Source organism: Pseudorca crassidens, chromosome 4 (genome assembly GCF_039906515.1).
Source record: "Pseudorca crassidens isolate mPseCra1 chromosome 4, mPseCra1.hap1, whole genome shotgun sequence".
In the NCBI taxonomy this organism is placed as follows: domain Eukaryota; kingdom Metazoa; phylum Chordata; class Mammalia; order Artiodactyla; family Delphinidae; genus Pseudorca; species Pseudorca crassidens.
In genome coordinates this window covers 119,441,203-119,463,054 of record NC_090299.1, presented here as the reverse complement: position 1 = coordinate 119,463,054, position 21,852 = coordinate 119,441,203, and the positions used below count along the sequence as shown (strand labels likewise).

Sequence of the window (21,852 nt, the reverse complement as noted above, 5' to 3'; positions counted from 1 at the left end):
TTTTGTTATAATTTTTGGTCTTTTGTCCTCAGTCCCTAAAATCGCTTCAAAGTCATAAAGGTGAAATGGGTGTCTTGATATTCATAACAACCCCTTTCCACCACTGCTGTATTTATGTTGGTGAGGTGACTCTGGAAAGCACCTAAGGATGGGGGCTTTTGCCAGGGGAACCAAGCAGGAACAAAGGGTTGGAACTTTCAGTCCCACGCCCTGGCCTCTGGGGATGGGAAAGGGGCTGGAAGTTAAATCATCCACCAATGGCCAATGATTTAATCAACCAGGCCTATGTAATGAAGCCTCCATAAAGACCCAAAAGGAGGGGGTTCAGAGAGCTTCCAGGTTGGTGAGCTAGAACACTTGTTATGAACCGCTGCCAGGCCCCCAGACTCCACCAGGATAGAAGCTCCTTTGTTTGGGAACTGGCAGGAAGTATGTCTTCATCGGGCTATTGATTTGTATCTTTTAATATCCTTTGTAATAAATTGGTAATGTGGTGAGTAAACAGGTTTCCTGAGTTCTGTGAGCCAGTCTGGCAAACTAATTGAACCCAAGAAGGAGTTGATGGGAACCTCTGATTTATAGCCTGTCAGTCAGAAGTGCAGGTAACAACCTGGATTTGCAAGTGGTATCTAAAGTCCAAGGAGGGGGTTGTGGGAACCTCTGATTTGTAGCCAGTGGGTAAGAAGCACTGGTGACAACTTGGACTTGCAGTTAGCATCTGAAGTGAGGGCAGTCTTGTGGGACTGAGCCTTCAACCCCTGGGATCTGATGCTCTCTCCAGGTAGTGTCAGAATTGAGTTGAGCTGTCTTCTTCAAGACACCCATTTCACCAGTTGAGCTCCCAGTTGGTGTCAGAGATTTGCCGCCCCCCTCCGCCGTCCCCTCCCCCCCACAAACACATTGGAATTGGTACTGGAAACTTTTAACATTTATTCCTGTATTCTGTAATAGAATATTTCCAGAAGCATTCGCAAGACCCTTTTTTAAATTTATTTTTTATTTTTATTTTTATTTACTTATTTATTTTTTGCGGTAAGCGGGCCTCTCACTGCTGCGGCCTCTCCCGTTGCGGAGCACAGGCTCCGGACGCGCAGACTCAGAGGCCATGGCTCACGGGCGCAGCCGCTCCACGGCATGTAGGATCCCCCCGGACCGGGGCACGAACCCGTGTCCCCTGCATCGGCAGGCGGACTCCCAACCACTGCGCCACCAGGGAAGCCCTACAAGACCCTTTTAATGCTAGTTGCACTGAGCGCCTCAATGGAAGGGACACCTAATATATTTTAATGTTTACTTTTTGTACTATTTGAATTTTTTTATCATATGCATGTATTACTTTTTAAGTTATAAAAACAAAAAAGATACAAATAAATCTACATATGTTGACATGGAAATTTATCTATTTATTTACACCTAGGAAATAGTGTTAAGCAGAGAAATCAGTGTACTGTTGCCCCATGTTTTATATGATAAAATTACAAATGTCTGGGGATTTTTTAAAATGTGTGTTGCAACCACTAGATAAATAAATCCTGGAGATCTAATGCATAGCATAGTGATTATAGTCAACACTAATATTATAAATTTCAAAGTTGCTAGGAGACTAGATATCTTAATTGCTCTCACCACAAAAAAGAAATGGTAATTATGTGACATGATACAAGTGTTGGCTAAAGCTATGGTGGCCATCATTTTGCAATATACGAATGTTTCAAATCAACACATTGCACACCTTAAACTTATACAGTGTTATGTCAATTATATCCCTCAATAAAAATAAATAAAGTTCAACGTCATAAAAACAAAACAAGACACATGTATGAATGGTCTTGTAGGCTTACTGGGGGCTCTGCTCCAAGTCTGTTAATTATTTCCTCATTTTGGTTACTGCAGTCTCAAACGCTAGGGGCTGTAGTTGTTCTTTGCGGCAATGTGAAAGATCAAAAGAAGGCAGATTCTCGCCACTCCTTGGGTGTTCATTAGGGGGTGGATGTGGTTGAGGACTGGCCCAGGTGCTGCTCCAGTGAGGTGCACTGTGGAAGACTTGCGCTCAGAACTGAGTGCATTGAGGACAGAGGTGCACCTGTTTTCCTCATGTAGATCTAGTAAGTGGCCTGATTCTGCCATGGCTTCCTGATCCCCAAATAGCAGCTGAAGCGCTTCTTTCCTTGTGCCTCTTTGTATTGATACAATTTATAAATTATATAATTATAAATTATATAAAGAGTATAACATACTCTTTATGTATGTACAGTACACACACACACCACTTAAAAAAAACTTTTTATGTTAAATTGCCTGCCTTTGATACTGTGGGATTGATTGCCCTAATTTTAGGACTAAGAAAATCTTATGTTAAAGAACAAGAAAACCTAATGTCCTTATATACTACTTTGTATAAAATGGATCAGTTGGGTTCAATGTACAGTATGTTACAGTAGAGGGAATATGTTGACTTTTCCACTTTTACTTTATGAGGATGTGCATCTTGAGCTGCTATAGCAAATATTACTGCTCTTGACAAACCACATAAATTTTAAATAGATTTATTACATGCTAAGATTGGCTGCTATTGGATGCTTGGTGATGGATGTTAATGACAGCATTTAAAATTTTCTTTGATTTTTTTTAAAAATTATAGAATAATACTGCCTTATGGTTAACAAGTAAAACATTACCAGAGTATACAAAGATATAATCTTCCCTTTTCTCTGCTTCACCCCTTCTCCCTGAGTTAATAAATGGGGTCAGTTCACTGTATCTCTTTCAGTGTCTTTTGTTAAGTTCATACAAATGTATACAAAAAGATTACCACGTTATAAAAGGATGTCCCCCATTTCCAGAAAAGAAAAGATTGGATAATATGGTATTTATTACTCAACAGCAGTGTTCCTCAAACTTGAGCATGCACCAGATACCCTGGCAGGCTTATTACACTACAGGCTGCTCGCCACATGCCCAGAGATTTTGATTTGGGGCCTGAAAATTTACATTTCTAACTGGTCTGGAGATCACACTTTGAACTACTACTTTACACCTTACTTTCTTTAATCTTAACATATCATAGGTATCCACCCAAACTAATACATAGAGCTTTAGTTAATTCTTTTTTTTTTTTTTTTTTTTTTTTTGTCTGTGTTGGGTCTTTGTTGCTGCACTTGGGCTTTCTCTAGTTGTGACGAGAGCGGGGGCTACTCTTCATTGTGGTGCACGGGCTTCTCATTGCAGTGGCTTCTTTTGTTGTTGAGCACGGGCTCTAGGCATGTGGGTTTCAGTAGTTGTGACACCAGGGCTCAGTAGTTGTGGCTCGTGGGCTCTAGAGCACAGGCTCAGTAGTTGTGGCACCCAGGCTTAGTTGCTCCATAGCATGTGGGATCTTCCCAGACCAGGGATTGAACCCATGTCCCCTGCATTGGCAGGAGGATTCTTAACCACTGTGCCACCAGGGAAGTTGCCTAGTTAATTCTTTTATAGCTGAATAACATTCTATTATGTGAGTGGGTATACCTTAATTTATTCAAATATTCTGCTATGGATGCATACATATACTTGGGCAATTTACAGTTTTTTTCAAATACAGAGAACACTGCAGTAAATATATGTGTCCATATATCCTAGGTACTGTGCTTTTACTTCTGAGTGATAGGGTCCTAAGGTAGGATTTCTGGGTCAAGATATTTCCAAATTATTTTTCAGCAGCACTTCCCAGACCAGTCGGCATTTTATGAGACTGTCTGTTTGCCCATATGTTGACATCAATCTTTTAAATTTTTGTCAATCTAATTGGATAGTTATTCTTGTTCTCTTAAAACTGAAGCTAGAAATAAACTTTTTTAATTCATGATTTTTATTATTTAGTTTTGAGGTGCTAAATTAACTGTTTTTACTCTTTTTAATAAAAGAGAAGTGGGCAGGAAATTGAATTTAACATTAAGTACTCATCTTTATTAGATGGGATTTGGGGTGATTTTATCTGCTTCCCAAATTTTCTGCAAATTTTTCTCCAGATTATCTGTTTAAAAAGTTTGTAAAAATGGCAAAAAAGAAAGTATTTTTAAACTCATAAAAGTAGGATACTGAAAGTCATAGGTATAAGAATATGTGCTGGGGATGGTCATTATTGTTTCTTAAATCCAAATATTGAATATTAATTCTACTGTTTTCCTTTCCACCAGATTGTGTTTGTTATTTTAGCATTTTTAACAGGTGTGCTTTGTTCTTACCCCAATCCAATTGAGGACAAGTGCCCAGGAAACTATACCAACCCATTGAAAGTTCAGACAGTCATAATCCTCGGAAAAGTTATTTTGTGGATTCTGCATTTCCTCCTTGAACGATACATCCAGTATCACCACAGCAAAGTAAGAAACCGAGGCTATAACAAGATCTACCGGTCAACAAGGCATCTTAAAAGCCTTGCGCTGATGATACACTCCACTGGTAAGCCCAGTTGTCTCACTCAGCTATTCGGCGGCTTGCTTGAGTGTAATAAATGACAGCAGAAAGAAAATGTTAAGTTTGATTTTATAATCAAATACATGCTCTCATTTTTGTGAGAGTGACGTGGCCACTAAAATTAGGATCACCTTAATGTCTTGAAGTTTTTCTTATATTTCCCTTGGAAATCTGTATTTGTTATGTAAGGGAGGAAAAATATTCCCTCTGCCCTTCTAGGTTCTTGCCTGAGATTCCACCAATAAAGGACAGATTAACAGGAGAAAAACGAATAGAAGTTTAATAACATTATACCTCCTGTATACATGGGAGAGACCCAGGAAAGCAGAGTAACTCCACAATGGCCTAAGCCACCCTCTCAAATAATATCTCCAGCTAAAGACCAAAGAAGATGGGGAGGGTTGTGGGAGGGGCGATAGTTCTGGGAGGTGACCAGGAAAAGCACAGTAAACAAGGGTAAGTTTGTTATGCTTGCCTTCTGCATTGATTAGAGTTGCTAGAGATTTAGAGTCATCCTGGTACAGAGAGGGATATAACCTTACAAATGGAGATTTCCCTTATAATTGTAAATGTCTCTTATAAAAGGTAATTCCTACTTGGTTTTCAGAGCTTCATCTGTGTCTGCCGTTTCTTAAAAATAATCAGCTTAAAATAATCCTTAAGACAAAGGAGGCATATTTTGGGGTAGCATTTTCTGTCCCCTTCATTATGAGCAAGTTACCCCTGTGTGAAATGTGGACTTTTTCCGCCTTTTGATACTAGCAGACTTACTCATCGCAAGGAGATATACAGCTGACGCTAGTTGATACTTGTAGGATGAGGGGATTGTTTTATTTTAAATGAAGCTCAGTGCTTTTCCCACAGTAAGAGAAAGACTGTTATATAATAAGATGTATTACTAAAGCAGAAAACCTGGAAAACAATTTATGAAGGCAAGGTCAGAAAGTCCATCCAGGATGCAGACAATTTAAAGGCTTAATGGAATTAAATTGAACTTCTTTAGGTATTTTTGCCTAATTGTCAAGGTTTCTACCTTTTCTAAAAAGCCCTCTTTTTCAATTTGAGTCCAGAATAAATGTTTGAACATTTTGAAACCAAATTAGAAATTAATTTTTCCCCAGAAAAACAGCTCTACAGAATTTAATGTTTTTCCTGTGTTCTGGTAGTGCATTTTCTTAAAGGGCAGGCTCTGAGTTCATCTGCTCAGCGAGGCTGTCAATGGGAGCAGGAGGGCCCAGCGGTTGCAGAGAAAGAAGCGTTGTATTGGAGTGGCTGGTCTTGAAGCACCTCCGAGGGGCGGCCTTTACTGCCCCCTGAGGAAGAGTGCGGTTTCTACTTCTACTGCTGATTGCAGTACTTGTTTTTGGCCAGGAGATGTCCCTATAATCTTTGCGCCTCTGACAAAGAGAAAAGCAGAAACCTGTTTGTATACTGACCAAAATAATGTTCAGTTTCTCCACTGATGGTCTGGAAATAGTATTTTTGAGGCCCACCAAGAGATTGTCTAATCTTTGCCTTTCCTCTGACTTTCAAATTATTGCTACACATGTGACCTTTAATCACAGTCTGTTTCTAGACAATTGGACCCTCAGTTTAATCACAGGCGGCATCACTTTTAAGTTACTCATATAAGGACCCAGAAAATCCAGGAGAATTGGGGCAGGTGTTTACTTTGTTTCTATTTTCTTTAAATATTTTTTTTTTCTTATTTGAAGAAAAAGAAGGTAAATCTATGAGGGTATAGAACTTCCAGCTAATCCGAAGGGTGTAACCATTCTTTTTTTTTTGCCTGTGATAGTATTGCTGGGTATTGTCTGGCTTCATCCTGATGCTTGTTGTTCTCTGCAGAGAGAAAAATAAATTGATTTTACTTTAGTTTGTGGAGATGGGAGAAGGGCTTTTCTTTTCTTCCAAATAAGTTGAAAATATTTATCTGATTTATCTGTTCTCCTTCCTTAGATCGAAATACATCCTGAACTCTATAAAATGTTATTAGCTGCATAGCAAGTTGCATATTTGTTCTTTTCATTGAAGCGAAAACTTGACCCTTGGAGACATGGTGCTGGGCAGGGTGTTCTCATGATGTCCACAGTACTTATCATTCAGGGGAATGTCTTACTTCTGCAGTCTCTGCTGCCAGCCTGCAAGTTCACCCTGTGACCTGCCACACTGCTGACACAGGCCTTGCTCAGGGCATCAGAAATCCTCTGGAAACTGTGTGTTCACTTTCCCTGCAGAGGTTTTTCCCTAGTTTTTTCCTCTCCCTAAAGCTGTAAAGTTATATTTGTCTTGTACACAAAACTAATTCATAAATTGAGCTATTGGTCAACATGCTAAGACACTATGACATTTGTGAGTGTAAGGGGAGGGCGTAGGGATTTGTGCTGGACCACTGCTTTGTGTAGAGGGACTTCTGATAGGTTATTTAAACAGGGTTCTTTGGCTCACAGTCATCCCTTTGTACCAAGAAGCAGAAGGTAAATCAAATGAGCATCTCCCCAGCCTTGATCAGACTTGGATAAATATGTTAGTTTTAGGAAATTCTAAGGTAAAACATTACAGGAATGACTTCTGCCCCTAAACTTTTCTTTGACAGTCTTCAGACTGTAAGTGCAGAATGAGGTTAAAATGGTCTTCAAAAATAAATAATGGATATGCTGAGCAGGGGGGAAACAGCTCATATTTATTGTCACCCCATTTTTCAGACGAGGAGTGGAGGTGTTAGGTCATCTGTCCAAGGGCAGCAGCGTGTCCCCGTTTTTTTTCTGGATACTCGCTGCGTCCTTTACTGTGCTGCATGACCAGAAGGGGCCACCGGGTCCTCGTAGAAACTCACTCCTTGAGTTTTAAAAAAGTCCAGATTCTTACGTATTTGTGTCATGGGGCATCATTTGCTCTTAGCCGTGTTACATTTGATTTCCATCCTCTACCTTCCTTCGTCGCCGCGTAGCTGGGTGGGTGCCCGCGCCCTCGCGGTACTCCTGCGGGGGCTGCGCTGGGGGCAGCGGCGCGGGCTCCGGGACTCCGTCCAGCCCACGCACGCACGCACGCTGCGTCTCCTCCCCGCAGGCAACACGGCGCTACTCTTCCTGCTCTGCCTGCAGCACTCCTTCCCCGAGCCCAGCGCGCTGTACCTGGACCTCATTCTGGCCACCCTGGCCGTGGAGCTGGTCTGTTCCCTGACGTGCCTGCTCGTGTACACAGGTGAGAATGACAAGGAGCCTGTTCTTATAGAAAGGCCTTTCATTGCTGGTCGCATCCCCACCTGAAGCCCAGCCCATTACCTTCCTGGCGGGAAACCTTTTCTACGTGGCCGTTACCCTATTGAGCACCCATACCTCATTGCTGACCACATCCAGACTTCTGTAATTTCAAACCACCAGGAACATACCGGTGAGTCGCATTTCTAAAGTTGTGTCATCAATAAATTCTTATCAACTAGAATGAAGGCTTTCCATTAAAAAAACAAAGAAAATGAAAAAATAAGATCTACAAACTTTTGCATCCTCAAAAGCAACTGAGATGTAACTCTGGCTTTAAATTAAAATATAGCTAAATATAGGACTTCCCTGGCTGTCCAGTGGTTAAGACTCTGTGCTTCCACTAAAGGGGGCATGGGTTCAGTCCGTGGTAGGGGTAAGATCCCACATGCTGTGCGGCAAAATAAAAGTAAAATAAAATAAGTAAATAAGTTAATACATGCAAAACTGCATTTAGCCCAAACTTGATTTTGATAAACCATTTAAGAACCCACTTCTTTCTAAATTTAGAACTGTCTGAGGATTGTTCTGTCTGGCTGTCTCTCAAAACTCTCAGTGGTAAAATTAAATAAGCTTCAAACATGTTAACATGAAAAATAGATGGAAGGATACCTGAAGAGAAAAAACTCCATGCCCGGAAGAAACAAGATTTCATTCCTGCTGCAGTACTGACATGCACTAAAATCTGTAATAGCAGCTAATTTGGTGGCATTGAGCAACAGTTGTTTTGTGACAATAAAATACCTTATCTGTCCATTTTGAAAGAGATAATTTCTTCAGTTATGAAGGAAAAGTCACATGGGCCAAAGCTTGTGTTTCATTTTACTGTTTTGTACCTCTTCTTAAGCCTTCTAGGGCAAATGTTGACTTTGTTCAGTGTATCGCAAAAAATTTAAGGTTGATTCCCTGATACATGCATTTTTCTCGCTTCTCTATATTAAAAAGATTTAAAAGATTCCTAGTTTTGGTAATGCTGATAGGAACTCTTCATGATATGATTCTTTGATATACTAATTCTAATCTAAATTTGACTAATTTGTCTGCAGTAAAGTAGTTAATCTCTAAAAGTCAAGATAGACTCTTCTCATTGGGCACCTGACTGCCCCTGTAGGAAAAAACTAGGGAAATAAAACTTAAAAGCTTTGTGGTGATTTGATTAGCTTTCCATTTGTTTAAAAATAAGCAACGGGGCTTCCCTGGTGACGCAGTGGTTGAGAGTCCATCTGCCGATGCAGGGGACATGGGTTCGTGCCCCAGTCCGGGAAGATCCCACATGCCGTGGAGCGCCTGGGCCCGTGAGCCATGGCCGCTGAGCCTGCGCGTCCGGAGCCTGTGCTCCACAACAGGAGAGGCCACAACAAGTGAGAGGCCCGCGTACCGCAAAAAAATAAAATAAATAAATAAGCAAGGATTCAAAAAATGCCACTCAGTTACCAGCCTTCCAGTAGCCCTGATGTTTGGGCTTCAGCTCAGGAGGAAAGGACTGTAAGGGGCAGCAGGCCCATGTCCAATGTCCTGCGGTTTAGTGAGAGCTCTTCTTGGCTTATTGTGGTGGAAAGGAAGAGTGGAAGATTCTCATTTCATGTAGATTGCACTGGTGTTATTGCCTGGCCTGTGATCTGATATATGCTGACTGCATGGAATTTAATTTATTTTAAAATTAACCACAAACACTAGAAACTATCACAACATTGTAAATCAACTGTACTTCAATTAAAAAAGAAAAAAGGAACACCTTCAGGAAAAAAAAACCCACAAAGATGAGTCTGAAAGATGGACATTTTTCTGTTGTTGAGCTATTGTCTTTTATTTCTGCCTCTTAACTTTTACTTTAATATCCTGTAACTGTTATTTCTTTTTGCCCAGTTCAAGAAACTTAAACTTGTTCCAAGTTTCTTCATTTATCTTGGAGTTATTATATGGAAGACATCATTATAAGGAAATGCCATATGAACGTAACTCCAATTTATAGGCAAGCCTCATGAGACAGTCGAGTCTCAGCCTTCATCTCCTGAGTGGCACTGGACACAGTGGCTCGCTCCCTCCTTGAGATGCGTTCTTTACTTGTCCTGGGAAGCTGGTTTCCTGGCATCCCGCCTGGCCCCCTGATGGCCCCATCTTCTCTTTTGTTGAGCTCTCCCGGCCTGCGTGGTGGAGCCCAGCGCTCAGTCCCTGTCTGCCCTTGGGTGGGCGCGCTGTTCTCGTGCCATGGGAAGCCAAGGGGCTATTCATATCTTTTTTTTTTTGAAGTATAGTTGATTTACAGTGTTGTACTAGTTTCAGGTGTACAGAAAAATGATTCAGATGTATATATTCTTTTTCAGATTCTTGTCCACTATAAGTTATTACAAGACATTGAATATAGTTCCCTGTGCTATACAGTAGGTCCTTGTTGTTTGTTTTATATACGGTAGTGTATATCTGTTAATCCCAAACTCCTAATTTATCCCTCCCTGCACACCCCGTTTCCCCTTTGGAAACCATAGTTTGTTTTCTGTGTCTGTGAGTTTATTTCTGTTTTGTAAGTAAGTTCATTTGTATCATATTTTAGATTCCACATATAAGTGATAATCATATGCTATTTGTCTTGCTCTGTCTTATTTCATGTAGTATGATAATCTCTGGGTCCATCCATGTTGCTATAAATGGCATTATTTCATTCTTTTTCATGGCTGAGTAATATTCCATTGTATATATGTGTCACGTCTTCTATATCCATTCATCTGTCAGTGGACATTTAGGTTGCTTCCATGTCTTGGCTATTGTAAAAAGTGCTGCAATGAACCTTGAGGTGCATGTATCCTTTTTTTCTTTAAACAGCTTTATTTATTTTTGGCTGCATTGGGTTTTCATTGCTGCGTGCGGGCTTTCTCTAGTTGTGGCGAGCGGGGGCTGTTTTTCATTGCATTGCGAGGACTTCTCATTGTGGTGACTTATTCTGTTGTTGTGGAGCACAGGCTCTACGTGCACAGGCTTCAGTAGTTGTGGCACGTGGGCTCAGTAGTTGTGGCTCGGGGGCTCTAGAGCACAGGCTCAGTAGTTGTGACGCATGGGCTTAGTTGCTCCGCTGCATGTGGGATCTTCCCAGACAAGGGCGGGAACCCGTGTCCCCTGCATTGGCAGGCAGATTCTTTTCTTTTTTTTAATCATCTTTATTGGGGTATAATTGCTTTACAATGGTGTGTTAGTTTCTGCTTTATAACAAAGTGAATCAGTTATACATATACATATGTTCCCATATCTCTTCCCTTTGCATCTCCCTCCCTCCCACCCTCCCTATCCCACCCCTCCAGGTGGTCACAAAGCACCAAGCCGACATCCCTGAGCCATGCGGCTGCTTCCCACTAGCTATCTACCTTACGTTTGGTAGTGTATATATGTCCATGCATCTCTCTCGCCCTGTCACAGCTCACCCTTCCCCATCCCCATATCCTCAAGTCCGTTCTCCAGTAGGTCTGTGTCTTTATTTCTGTCTTACCCCTAGGTTCTTCATGACATTTTTTTTCCTTAAATTCCATATATATGTGTTAGCATACGGTATTTGTCTTTCTCTTTCTGACTTACTTCACTCTGTATGACAGACTCTAGGTCCATCCCCCTCATTACAAATAGCTCAATTTCGTTTCTTTTTATGGCTGAGTAATATTCCGTTGTATATATGTGCCACATCTTCTTTATCCATTCATCCGATGATGGGCACTTAGGTTGTTTCCATTTCCTGGCTATTGTAAATAGAGCTGCACTGAACATTTTGGTACATGACTCTTTTTGAATTTTGGTTTTCTCAGGGTATATGCCCAGTAGTGGGATTGCTGGGTCATATGGTAGTTCTATTTGTAGTTTTTTAAGGAACCTCCATACTGTTCACCATAGTGGCTGAACCAATTCACATTCCCACGAGCAGTGCAAGAGTTTTCCCTTTTCTCCACACCCTCTCCAGCACTTATTGTTTCTAGATTTTTTGATGATGGCCATACTGACTGGTGTGAGATGATATCTCATTGTAGTTTTGATTTGCATTTCTCTAATGATTAATGATGTTGAGCATTCTTTCATGTGTTTGTTGGCAGTCTGTATATCTTCTTTGGATAAATGTCTATTTAGGTCTTCTGCCCATTTTTGGATTGGGTTGTTTGTTTTTTTGTTATTGAGCTGCATGAGCCGCTTGTAAATTTTGGAAATTAATCCTTTGTCAGTTGCTTCATTTGCAAATATTTTCTCCCATTCTGAGGGTTGTCTTTTGGTTTTGTTTATGGTATCATTTGCTGTGCAAAGCTTTGAAGTTTCATTAGGTCCCATTTGTTTATTTTTGGTTTTATTTCCATTTCTGTAGGAGGTGGGTCAAAAAGGATCTTGCTGTGATTTATGTCATAGAGTGTTTTGCCTATGTTTTCCTCTAAGAGTTTGATAGTTTCTGGCCTTACATTTAGGTCTTTAATCCATTTTTAGCTTACTTTTCTGTATGGTGTTAGGGAGTGATCTAATCTCATACTTTTATATGTACCTGTCCAGTTTTCCCAGCACCACTTATTGAAGAGGCTGTCCTTTCTCCACTGTACATTCCTGCCACCTTTATCCAAGATAAGGTGTCCATATGTGCGTGGGTTTATCTCTGGGCTTTCTATCCTGTTCCATTGATCTATCTTTCTGTTTTTGTGCCAGTACCATACCGTCTTGATAACTGTAGCTTTGTAGTATAGTCTGAAGTCAGGGAGCCTGATTCCTCCAGCTCCGTTTTTCGTTCTCAAGATTGCTTTGGCTATTTGGGGTCTTTTGTGTTTCCATACAAATTGTGAAATTTTTTGTTCTAGTTCTGTGAAAAATGCCAGTGGTAGTTTGATAGGGATTGCATTGAATCTGTAGATTGCTTTGGGTAGTAGAGTCATTTTCACAATGTTGATTCTTCCAATCCAAGAACATGGTATATCTCTCCATCTATTTGTATCATCTTTAATTTCTTTCATCAGTGTCTTGTAATTTTCTGCATACAGGTCGTTTGTCTCTTTAGGTAGGTTTATTCTTAGATATTTTATTCTTTTATTCTTTGCAATGATAAATGGGAGTGTTTTCGTGATTTCACTTTCAGATTTTTCATCATTAGTATATAGGAATGCCAGAGATTGCTGTGCATTAATTTTGTATCCTGCCACTTTACCAAATTCATTGATTAGCTCTAGTAGTTTTCTGGTAGCATCTTTAGGATTCTCTATGTATAGTATCATGTCATCTGCAAACAGTGACAGCTTTACTTCTTCTTTTCCTTTTGGATTCCTTTTATTTCCTTTTCTTCTCTGATTGCTGTGGCTAAAACTTCCAGAACTATGCTGAATAAGAGTGGTGAGAGTGGGCAACCTTGTCTTGTTCCTGATCTTAGTGGAAATGCTTTCAGTTTTTCACCATTGAGGATGATGTTCGCTGTGGGCTTGTCATATATGGCCTTTATTATGTTGAGGAAAGTTCCCTCTATGCCTACTTTCTGCAGGGTTTTTATCATAAATGAGTGTTGAATTTTGTCAAAAGCTTTCTCTGCATCTATTGAGATGATCATACGGTTTTTCTCCTTCAATTTGTTAATATGGTTTATCACATTGATAGATTTGCATATGTTGAAGAATCCTTGCATTCCTGGAATAAACCCCACTGGATCATGGTGTATGATCCTTTTAATGTGCTGTTGGATTCTGTTTGCTAGTATTTTGTTGAGGATTTTTGCGTCTATGTTCATCAGTGATATTGACCTGTAGTTTTCTTTCTTTGTGACATCCTTGTCTGGTTTTGGTATCAAGGTGATGGTGGCCTCGTAGAAGGAATTTGGGAGTGTTCCTCCCTCTGCTATATTTTGGAAGAGTTTGAGAAGGATAGGTGTTAGCTCTTCTCTAAATGTTTGATAGAATTCGCCTGTGAAGCCATCTGGTCCTGGGCTTTTGTTTGTTTGGAAGGTTTTTAATCACAGTTTCAATTTCAGTGCTTGTGATTGGTCTGTTCATATTTTCTATTTCTTCCTGATTCAGTCTTGACAGGTTGTGCATTTCTAAGAATTTGTGCATTTCTTCCAGATTGTCCGTTTTATTGGCATAGAGTTGCTTGTAGTAATCTCTCATGATCTTTTGTATTTCTGCAGTGTCAGTTGTTACTTCTCCTTTTTCATTTCTAATTCTATTGATTTGAGTCTTCTCCCTTTTTTTCTTGATGAGTCTGGCTAGTGGTTTATCTATTTTGTTTATCTTCTCAAAGAACCAGCTTTTATTTTTATTGATCTTTGCTATTGTTTCCTTCTGCTAACTTTGGGGTTTTTTTGTTCTTCTTTCTCTAATTGCTTGAGGTGCAAGGTTAGGTTGTTTATTCTAGATGTTTCCTGCTTCTTAAGGTGGGCTTGTATTGCTATAAACTTCCCCCTTAGAACTGGTTTTGCTGCATCCCTCAAGTTGGGTCGTTGTGTCTCCATTGTCATTTGTTTCTAGGTATTTTTTGATTTCCTCTTTGATTTCTTCAGTGATCACTTCATTATTAAGTCGTGTATCGTTTAGCCTCCATGTGTTTGTATTTTTTACAGATCTTTTCCTGTAATTGATATCTAGTCTCATGGCATTGTGGTCAGAAAAGATACTTGATACAATTTCAATTTTCTTAAATTTACCAAGGCTTGATTTGTGACCTAAGATATGATCAATCCTGGAGAATGTTCCACGAGCACCTGAGAAAAATGTGTATTCTGTTGTTTTTGGATGGAGTGTCCTATAAATATCCATTAAGTCCATCTTGTTTAATGTATCATTTAAAGCTTGTGTTTCCTTATTTATTTTCATTTTGGATGATCTGTCCATTGGTGAAAGTGGGGTGTTAAAGTCCCCTACTATGAATGTGTTACTGTCAATTTCCCCTTTTATGGCTGTTAGTATTTGCCTTATGTATTGAGGTGCTCCTATGTTGGGTGCATAAATATTTACAATTGTTATATCTTCTTCTTGGATCGATACCTTGATCATTATGTAGTGTCCTTCTTTGTCTGTTCTAATAGTCTTTATTTTAAAGTCTATTTTGTCTGATACGAGAATTGCTACTCCAGCTTTCCTTTGCTTTCCATTTGCATGGAATACCTTTTTCCATCCCCTTACTTTCAGTCTGTATGTGTCTCTAGGTCTGAAGTGGGTCTCTTGTAGACAGCAAATATATGCATCTTGTTTTTGTATCCATTCAGTTTTTTGGTGGGAGCATTTAGTCCATTTACATTTAAGGTAATTATCGATATGTATGTTCCTATTCCCATTTTCTAAATTGTTTTGGGTTCGTTAATATAGGTCTTTTCCTTCTCTTGTGTTTCTTGTCTAGAGAAGTTCCTTTAGCATTTGTTGTAAAGCTGGTTTGGTGGTGCTGAACTCTCTCAGCTTTTGCTTGTCTGTAAAGGTTTTAATTTCTCCATCAAATCTGAATGAGATCCTTGCTGGGTAGAGTAGTCTTGGTTGCAGGTTTTTCTCCTTCATCACTTTCAGTATGTCCTGCCACTCCCTTCTGGCTTGCAGAGTTTCTGCTGAGAGATCAGCTGTTAACCTTATGGGGATTCCCTTGTGTGTTATTTGTTGTTTTTCCCTTGCTGCTTTTAATATGCTTTCTTTGTATTTAATTTTTGACAGTTTGATTAATATGTGTCTTGGCGTATTTCTCCTTGGATTTATCCTGTATGGGACTCTCTGTGCTTCCTGGATTGATTAACTATTTCCTTTCCCATATTAGGGAAGTTTTCAACTATAATCTCTGCAAATATTTTCTCTGTCCCTTTCTTTTTCTCTTCTTCTTCTGGAACCCCTATAATTCGAATGTTGGTGGGTTTAATGTTGTCCCAGAGTTCTCTGAGACTGTCCTCAGTTCTTTTCATTCTTTTTTCTTTATTCTGCTCTGCAGTAGTTATTTCCACTATTTTATCTTCCAGGTCACTTATCCGTTCTTCTGCCTCAGTTATTCTGCTATTGATCCCATCTAGAGTATTTTTAATTTCATTTATTGTGTTGTTCATCGTTGCTTGTTTCATCTTTATTTCTTCTAGGTCCTTGTTAAATGTTTCTTGCATTTTGTCCATTCTATTTCCAAGATTTTTGATCATCTTTACTATCATTATTCTGAATTCTTTTTCAGGTAGACTGCCTATTTCCTCTTCATTTGTTAGGTCTGGTGGGTTTCTATCTTGCTCCTTCATCTGCTGTGTGTTTTTCTGTCTTCTCATTTTGCTTATCTTACTGTGTTTGGGGTCTCCTTTTTGCAGGCTGCAGGTTCGTAGTTCCCGTTGTTTTTGATGTCTGTCTCCAGTGGCTAAGGTTGGTTCAGTGGGTTGTGTAGGCTTCCTGGTGGAGGGGACTAGTGCCTGTGTTGTGGTGGATGAGGCTGGATCTTGTCTCTCTAGTGGGCAGGTCCACGTCTGGTGGTGTGTTTTGGGGTGTCTGTGGCCTTATTATGATTTTAGGCAGCCTCTCTGCTAATGGGTGGGGTTGTGTTCCTGTTTTGCTAGTTGTTTGGCATAGGTTGTCCAGCACTGTAGCTTGCTGGTCGTTGAGTGAAGCTGGGTGCTGGTGTTAAGATGGAGGTCTCTGGGAGATTTTCGCCGTTTGATATTATGTGGAGCTGGGAGGTCTCTTGTTGACCAGTGTCCTGAAGTTGGCTCTCCCACCTCAGAGGCAGAGCCCTGACTCCTGGCTGGAGCACCAGGAGCCTTTCATCCACACGGCTCTGAATAAAAGGGAGAAAAAGTAGAGAGAATTAGTAGAAGTAGGAAGAAAGAAAGAAAGAAAGGAGAGAAGGAAAGAAGGAAGAAAGAAAGAAGAAGGCAAGAAGGAAAGAAAGGAGGGAGGGAGGAGGGAAGGAAGGAAAAAAGAAAGAAGATACAGTAAAATAAAATAAAGTAAAATATAATGAAGTTATTGAATTAAAAAATAATTATTTAGAAAAAAAGGATGGATAAAACCTTAGGACAAATGGTGGAAGCAAAGCTGTACAGACAAGATCTCACACAGAAGCATACACATACACATTCACAAAAAGAGGAAAAGGGGAAAAAATCATAGATCTTGCTCTCAAAGTCCACCTCCTCAATTTGGGATGATTCGTTGTCTATTCAGTTATTCCACAGTTGCAGGGTACATCAACTTGATTGTGGAGCTTTAATCCGCTGCTTCTGAGGCTGCTGGGAGAGATTTCCCTTTCTCTTCTTTGTTCTCACAGCTTACAGGGGCTCAGCTTTGGATTTGGCCCTGCCTCTGCGTGTAGGTCGCTGGAGGGCGTCTGTTTTTTGCTCAGACAGGACGGGGTTAAAGGAGCCGCTGATTCGGGGGCTCTGGCACACTCAGGCCGGGGGGAAGGGAGGGGCACTGCGTGCGGGGCGGGCCTGCGGCCGGCAGAGGCCAGCGTGACGTTGCACCAGCCTGAGGCGCGCCGTGCGTTCTCCCGGGGAAGTTGTCCCTGGTTCCCGGGACCCTGGCAGTGGTGGGCTGCACAGGCTCCCTGGAAGAGGGGTGTGGATAGTGACCTGTGCTCGCACACAGGCCCCTTGGTGCTGGCAGCAGCAGCCTTAGCGTCTCCCGCCCGTCTCTGGGATCCGCGCTTTTAGCTGCGGCTCGCGCCCATCCTTGGGGTCCACGCTTTTAGCCGCGGCTCGCGGGCAGGCAGATACTTAACCACTGTGCCACCAGGGAAGTCCCCTGCATGTAACCTTTTGAACCATGTTTTTCCTCTGGATATATGCCCAGGACTGGGATTGCTGGATCATATGGTAAATCTGCTTTTAGTTTTTTAACAAACCTCCATACTGTTCTCCATAGTGGCTGTACCAATTTACATTCCCATCAACAGTGCAGGAGGGTTCCCTTTTCTCCCCACCCCCTCCAGCATTTATTATTTGTAGACTTTTTATTTTATTTTATTTGTAAACTTTTTTTTTTGTAGACCTTTTTTTTTTTTTTTTTTTTTTGCGGTACGCAGGCCTCTCACTGTTGTGGCCTCTCCCGTCGCAGAGCACAGGCTCCAGACGTGCAGGCTCAGTGGCCATAGCTCATGGGCCTAGCCGCTCTGCGGCATGTGGGATCTTCCCAGACCGGGTCACAAACCCATGTCCCCTGCATTGGCAGGTGAACTCTCAACCACTGCACCACCAGGGAAGCCCTTTTTTGTAGACTTTTGATGATGGCCATTCTGACTGGTGTGAGGTGATACCTCATTGTAGTTTTGATTTGCATTTCTCTGATGAGCCGTGTTGCGCATCTTTTCATGTGTCTGTTGATCACCTTGATGTCTTCTTGGAGAAATGTCTGTGTAGGAGTTTTGCCGAATTTTTGATTGTGTTGTTTGTTTGTTTTTTTGATATTGAGCTATATGAGCTTTTTGTATATTTTGGAAATTAATCCCTTGTTGGTCTTGTGGTTTGGAAATATTTTCTCCCATTCTGTAGGTTTTGTTTTTGTGTTGTTTATGGTTTCCTTTGCTGTGCAAAAGCTTTTAAGTTTCATTAGGTCCCATTTGTTTATTTTTGCTTATATTTCCATTACTGTAGGATATGGATCCAAAAAAACATTGTTGCAATTTGTGTCAGAGTGTTCTGCCTATGTTTTCCTCTAGCAGTTTTATAGTCTCCAGCCTTACATTTAGGTGTTTAATCCATTTTGAGTTTATTTTTGTGTATGATGTTGGAGAATGTTCTAATTTCAGTTTTTACATGTAGCTGTCCAGTTTTCCCAGCAATGCTTATTGAAGAGATTCTTTTCTCCATTGTATATTCTTGCTTCCCTTGTCATGGATTAATTGACCATAAGTGTGTGGGTTTATTTCTGTGTCCTCTGTTCTGTTTCTGTGTGTTGATCTGTGTGTGTCTGTTTTTGTGTGAGGGGCTTCTCTTTTCTAACTCTCTTGGCCACCACCTAAAAATCAAGGGCTTCTTGTTACATTCCCTCACTGGTTCTTTCGGCATCTCACTGCCCGCTTCCTTCTGGTCCTTTCTGATTGAACCCTCTGCATGTCTCCTAACCTTCTCACATTTCTCTTTAACCTCTTTGTTTAATCTTCTCCAGCCTCATTCTCATCTGAGAGTCACATCAGAATCATCTGTGGGTCCTGGGAGTTCCATGACAGGTTGAACATATGACTCAGCACATGCACTTCTGGGTCCATGTGTACTTTTACAAATGGCATTATTTATAGCAGCCAGAAGTGGAAACAACCTAAATGGTGTTAGGATAAAGTGAGGACTAGACCAACAGAAGGTGTTCTACCCATACAGAGGATAGTATTCAGCCACAAAAAGGAAGGAATAGTGGAATGAAGCACTGACACTTACAGTATGGATGAACCTTGAAAGCATTATGCTGAGAGAAAAAAAAGCCAGACGTAAATGTTGTATGATTCTGTGTACTTGGAATGCCCAGAGCAGGCACATCTATAGAGAAGGAGAACACATTAGTGGTTGCCTAGTCCTGGAGGTGGGGGTACCTAGAGAGAGACTGCTCATGGATCCCAGGCTTCTTTTTGGGGTGACAAGATGTTCTAAAATTGTGGAGACGGTTGCACAACTGTTTGAATGTACCAAACCATTGAATTGTACACTTTGAAGGAATTGCATTGTATGTGAATTATATCTCAAGGATTGTCACAAGAAAGGAAAGAATCATATGTGGAGTCTTTAAAAATTGTGCTGGGACCTAACCCACCTCCCCTCCCCCTTCCCACGTGTTGAATACTTGACCCATTTGGAGCTGCACGAACAATTCTCAAGGCCAGTCTCATTGGACAGTCACTGCCATCACTGAGGCCTGGCTCAGCCCTTTCTCTTGGCCCCTTGTCACCATCTGTGGTGGGAGTGCTCATTCCAGCCGTGTCCCAGGGTTATTACGCAGGTGGGTCAGGGCCCCCGGACAGTGGCTCTTACTCAGACATGCAGATTGTTCAGCTCAGTCTGTAGCCACACCTGCGAGGTTGGGAACAACAGCCTTGTTGTGTCTGATTATTCAACTCTCTGCAGCAGACTTCTATCCACGTGCATTAGGCTGCTGGGGCTGCCAGAGCACATACCCAGCCTGGGTGACTAAGACACACAAATTTATTTTCTCTCAGTTGTGGAGGCTGGACCTCTGAGATCAGGGTGTCGCAGACCTGGCTTCTCCAGAGGCTTCTTCCTTGGTGTGTAGGTGGCCGCCTCTCGCTGTGTCCTCACGTGGCCTTTGCTCTGTGCCCGTGCATTCCTGGTGTCCCTTCATCTCTCAGATCAGCACCGCCCCCATTACTTTGTTCTTACTTTGATTACCTCACCAGAGGTCACGTCTCCAGGGACACTCATGTTGGGGTTAAGGCTTCAGGTTCGTCAGTGGCCTCCAGGTCGCCGAATTCCCTGGCTCTTCCACGTGTCTTCACTTCCGGGCAATGAGCACTGATGGCTCTTTCCTGACTCTTCTCCTGCTTCTGCATCATCATTTCCATTCCCTTTTAGCACATTTTCCCTATTTGTTTATTCACTTCATGAACCGTTTTTTTTTTTTTTTTGCATATTACTTGAAAAGAATAGCCAATTACTAATGAAATTTGAATAAATGGAATTAGAAAATTTTTCGTGATTGGATAACCTGACAATAATGACTTTATTATTTTAGTGAAAATTCGAAAATTTAATAAAGCCAAGCCACAGCCTGATGTACTTGAAGAAGAAAAAATCTATGCTTACCCCAGCAATATTACCTCGGAGACTGGATTCAGGTAAGTGTGGAGTAAAAGATTAGTGAAAGAGATTTAAAAGTTTATTCCATCTGGAAATCTAGAGACCATTCTGATGCTTGGAGTTTAAGGACTCTGCATATGTTAAAATATGTTTACAACTATGTTTGATTTGTTTACTTCCTCTCAGCTGTGGTGAAACCAAGTCTAAAGAAAGAATCTCATTTGGGGATATTGCCTTGGCTTATAAAATCTAAGAAAAAGTAACGGATATAATGTGCTGTACTGGAAACTAGTAGAGATCCATTTGCAAAGAGACTTTTGGTGAACATGTGTAACTCATGAATACCTTGGTTCTGTGCAGGACTCTCTCAAGCCTGGAAGAGATTGTGGAGAAGCAAGGAGACATCATAGTGTACCTGAAGCGGCACAATGCCCTGCTCAGCCAGCGTCTGCTGGCCTTCACGTCCTCTGACCTCAGCTCTCAGCCAAGTGGGATTTGACAGCAATTCCAGAGGAGCCAGAGTGATTTAGACTGACCGGCTACCTGACAAGCTGTCTTAGGGAAATGTAGCTTTGCCAAGTAACATTCTACAATTTCTGTTGGAAACCTGAATTTGGTTCTCACCTGTGTGGCTGTTTAATAAGTTGGACTCGCGGATCATTTGAAAGACATTTTGTAGCGCCTCGCGAACTCAAGGGGAATGTCTGTTTTGCACATTTTGAAATTATTTAACTGCCTGGTTTATCCTAGGATCAAAGGTATAGATTAAACATCTCCTTGACCAGCACTTCTTCCATACTTATTGGGACCTGGTAATAATTTGGCTTTTTATAGAGGAAGTCTAAAATGACAACCTATTTACAACTGGGCTTGAGTTTTTCCCACTTTTATACTGGTGAGAGAAGTCATCATTTCTCATGGTTAGTGTTTTTTCCCATGGAGCCTTATGTATTTTATATGCTTGTGTGGTATTGGATAGCCTTGGCCCTTATGGCTTTTATAAGAATTTCGTCACTGTAGGACCAAGGTCTCACTGGATGATTTACTTTGCAGCCCCTACAGGTTTCCATTCTCCAGAAATAAGATTTGAAGATTACTTGGACCAGCATTAGACCGACCAGTGCTGCCTGTGAAAGCAGGAGCGCCTGCCATTGGCAGCAGCTGAAATAATTAGAGAAGACTTCGGGCTTTCTCTTTATTTTGGCCCTTCTTTGAGAGGTAGCCATGTATTTCAGTATTGACTGCCTTTGGATTAATAAGTTCAGTGACAGGAAAGGGGTCTTCTGTAGCTTTAAGTTTGAAAGAAAAAAAGAATATGTTTTTTAGTCTTGGATTATACTTAAAAATTATGATGAAAAAAATGTCATATCAACATATATAGATATTAAACATATCTAATTCTCTGGATAAAATGAAGCATATTTATGAATAAATGGCATTGTTTCTCCAGTT

The 21,852-nt window shown here is 41.0% G+C and overlaps 1 protein-coding gene across 4 annotated transcripts in view; it reads left to right on the top strand.

The window, feature by feature from the left end:
• The window catches only part of TMEM192 (transmembrane protein 192), a 29,481-nt gene extending 7,629 nt beyond the window's left edge, over window positions 1–21,852 (top strand). For all 4 annotated transcript variants that reach the window (XM_067736564.1, XM_067736562.1, XM_067736565.1 and 1 more), the window contains 4 exons: window positions 4,176–4,440; window positions 7,525–7,659; window positions 20,336–20,438; window positions 20,761–21,852. In XM_067736564.1, coding sequence (XP_067592665.1) covers window positions 4,176–4,440; window positions 7,525–7,659; window positions 20,336–20,438; window positions 20,761–20,899 — 642 coding nt within the window. In that variant the 3' untranslated portion in view covers window positions 20,900–21,852. The remainder of the gene's footprint in view (window positions 1–4,175; window positions 4,441–7,524; window positions 7,660–20,335; window positions 20,439–20,760) is intronic.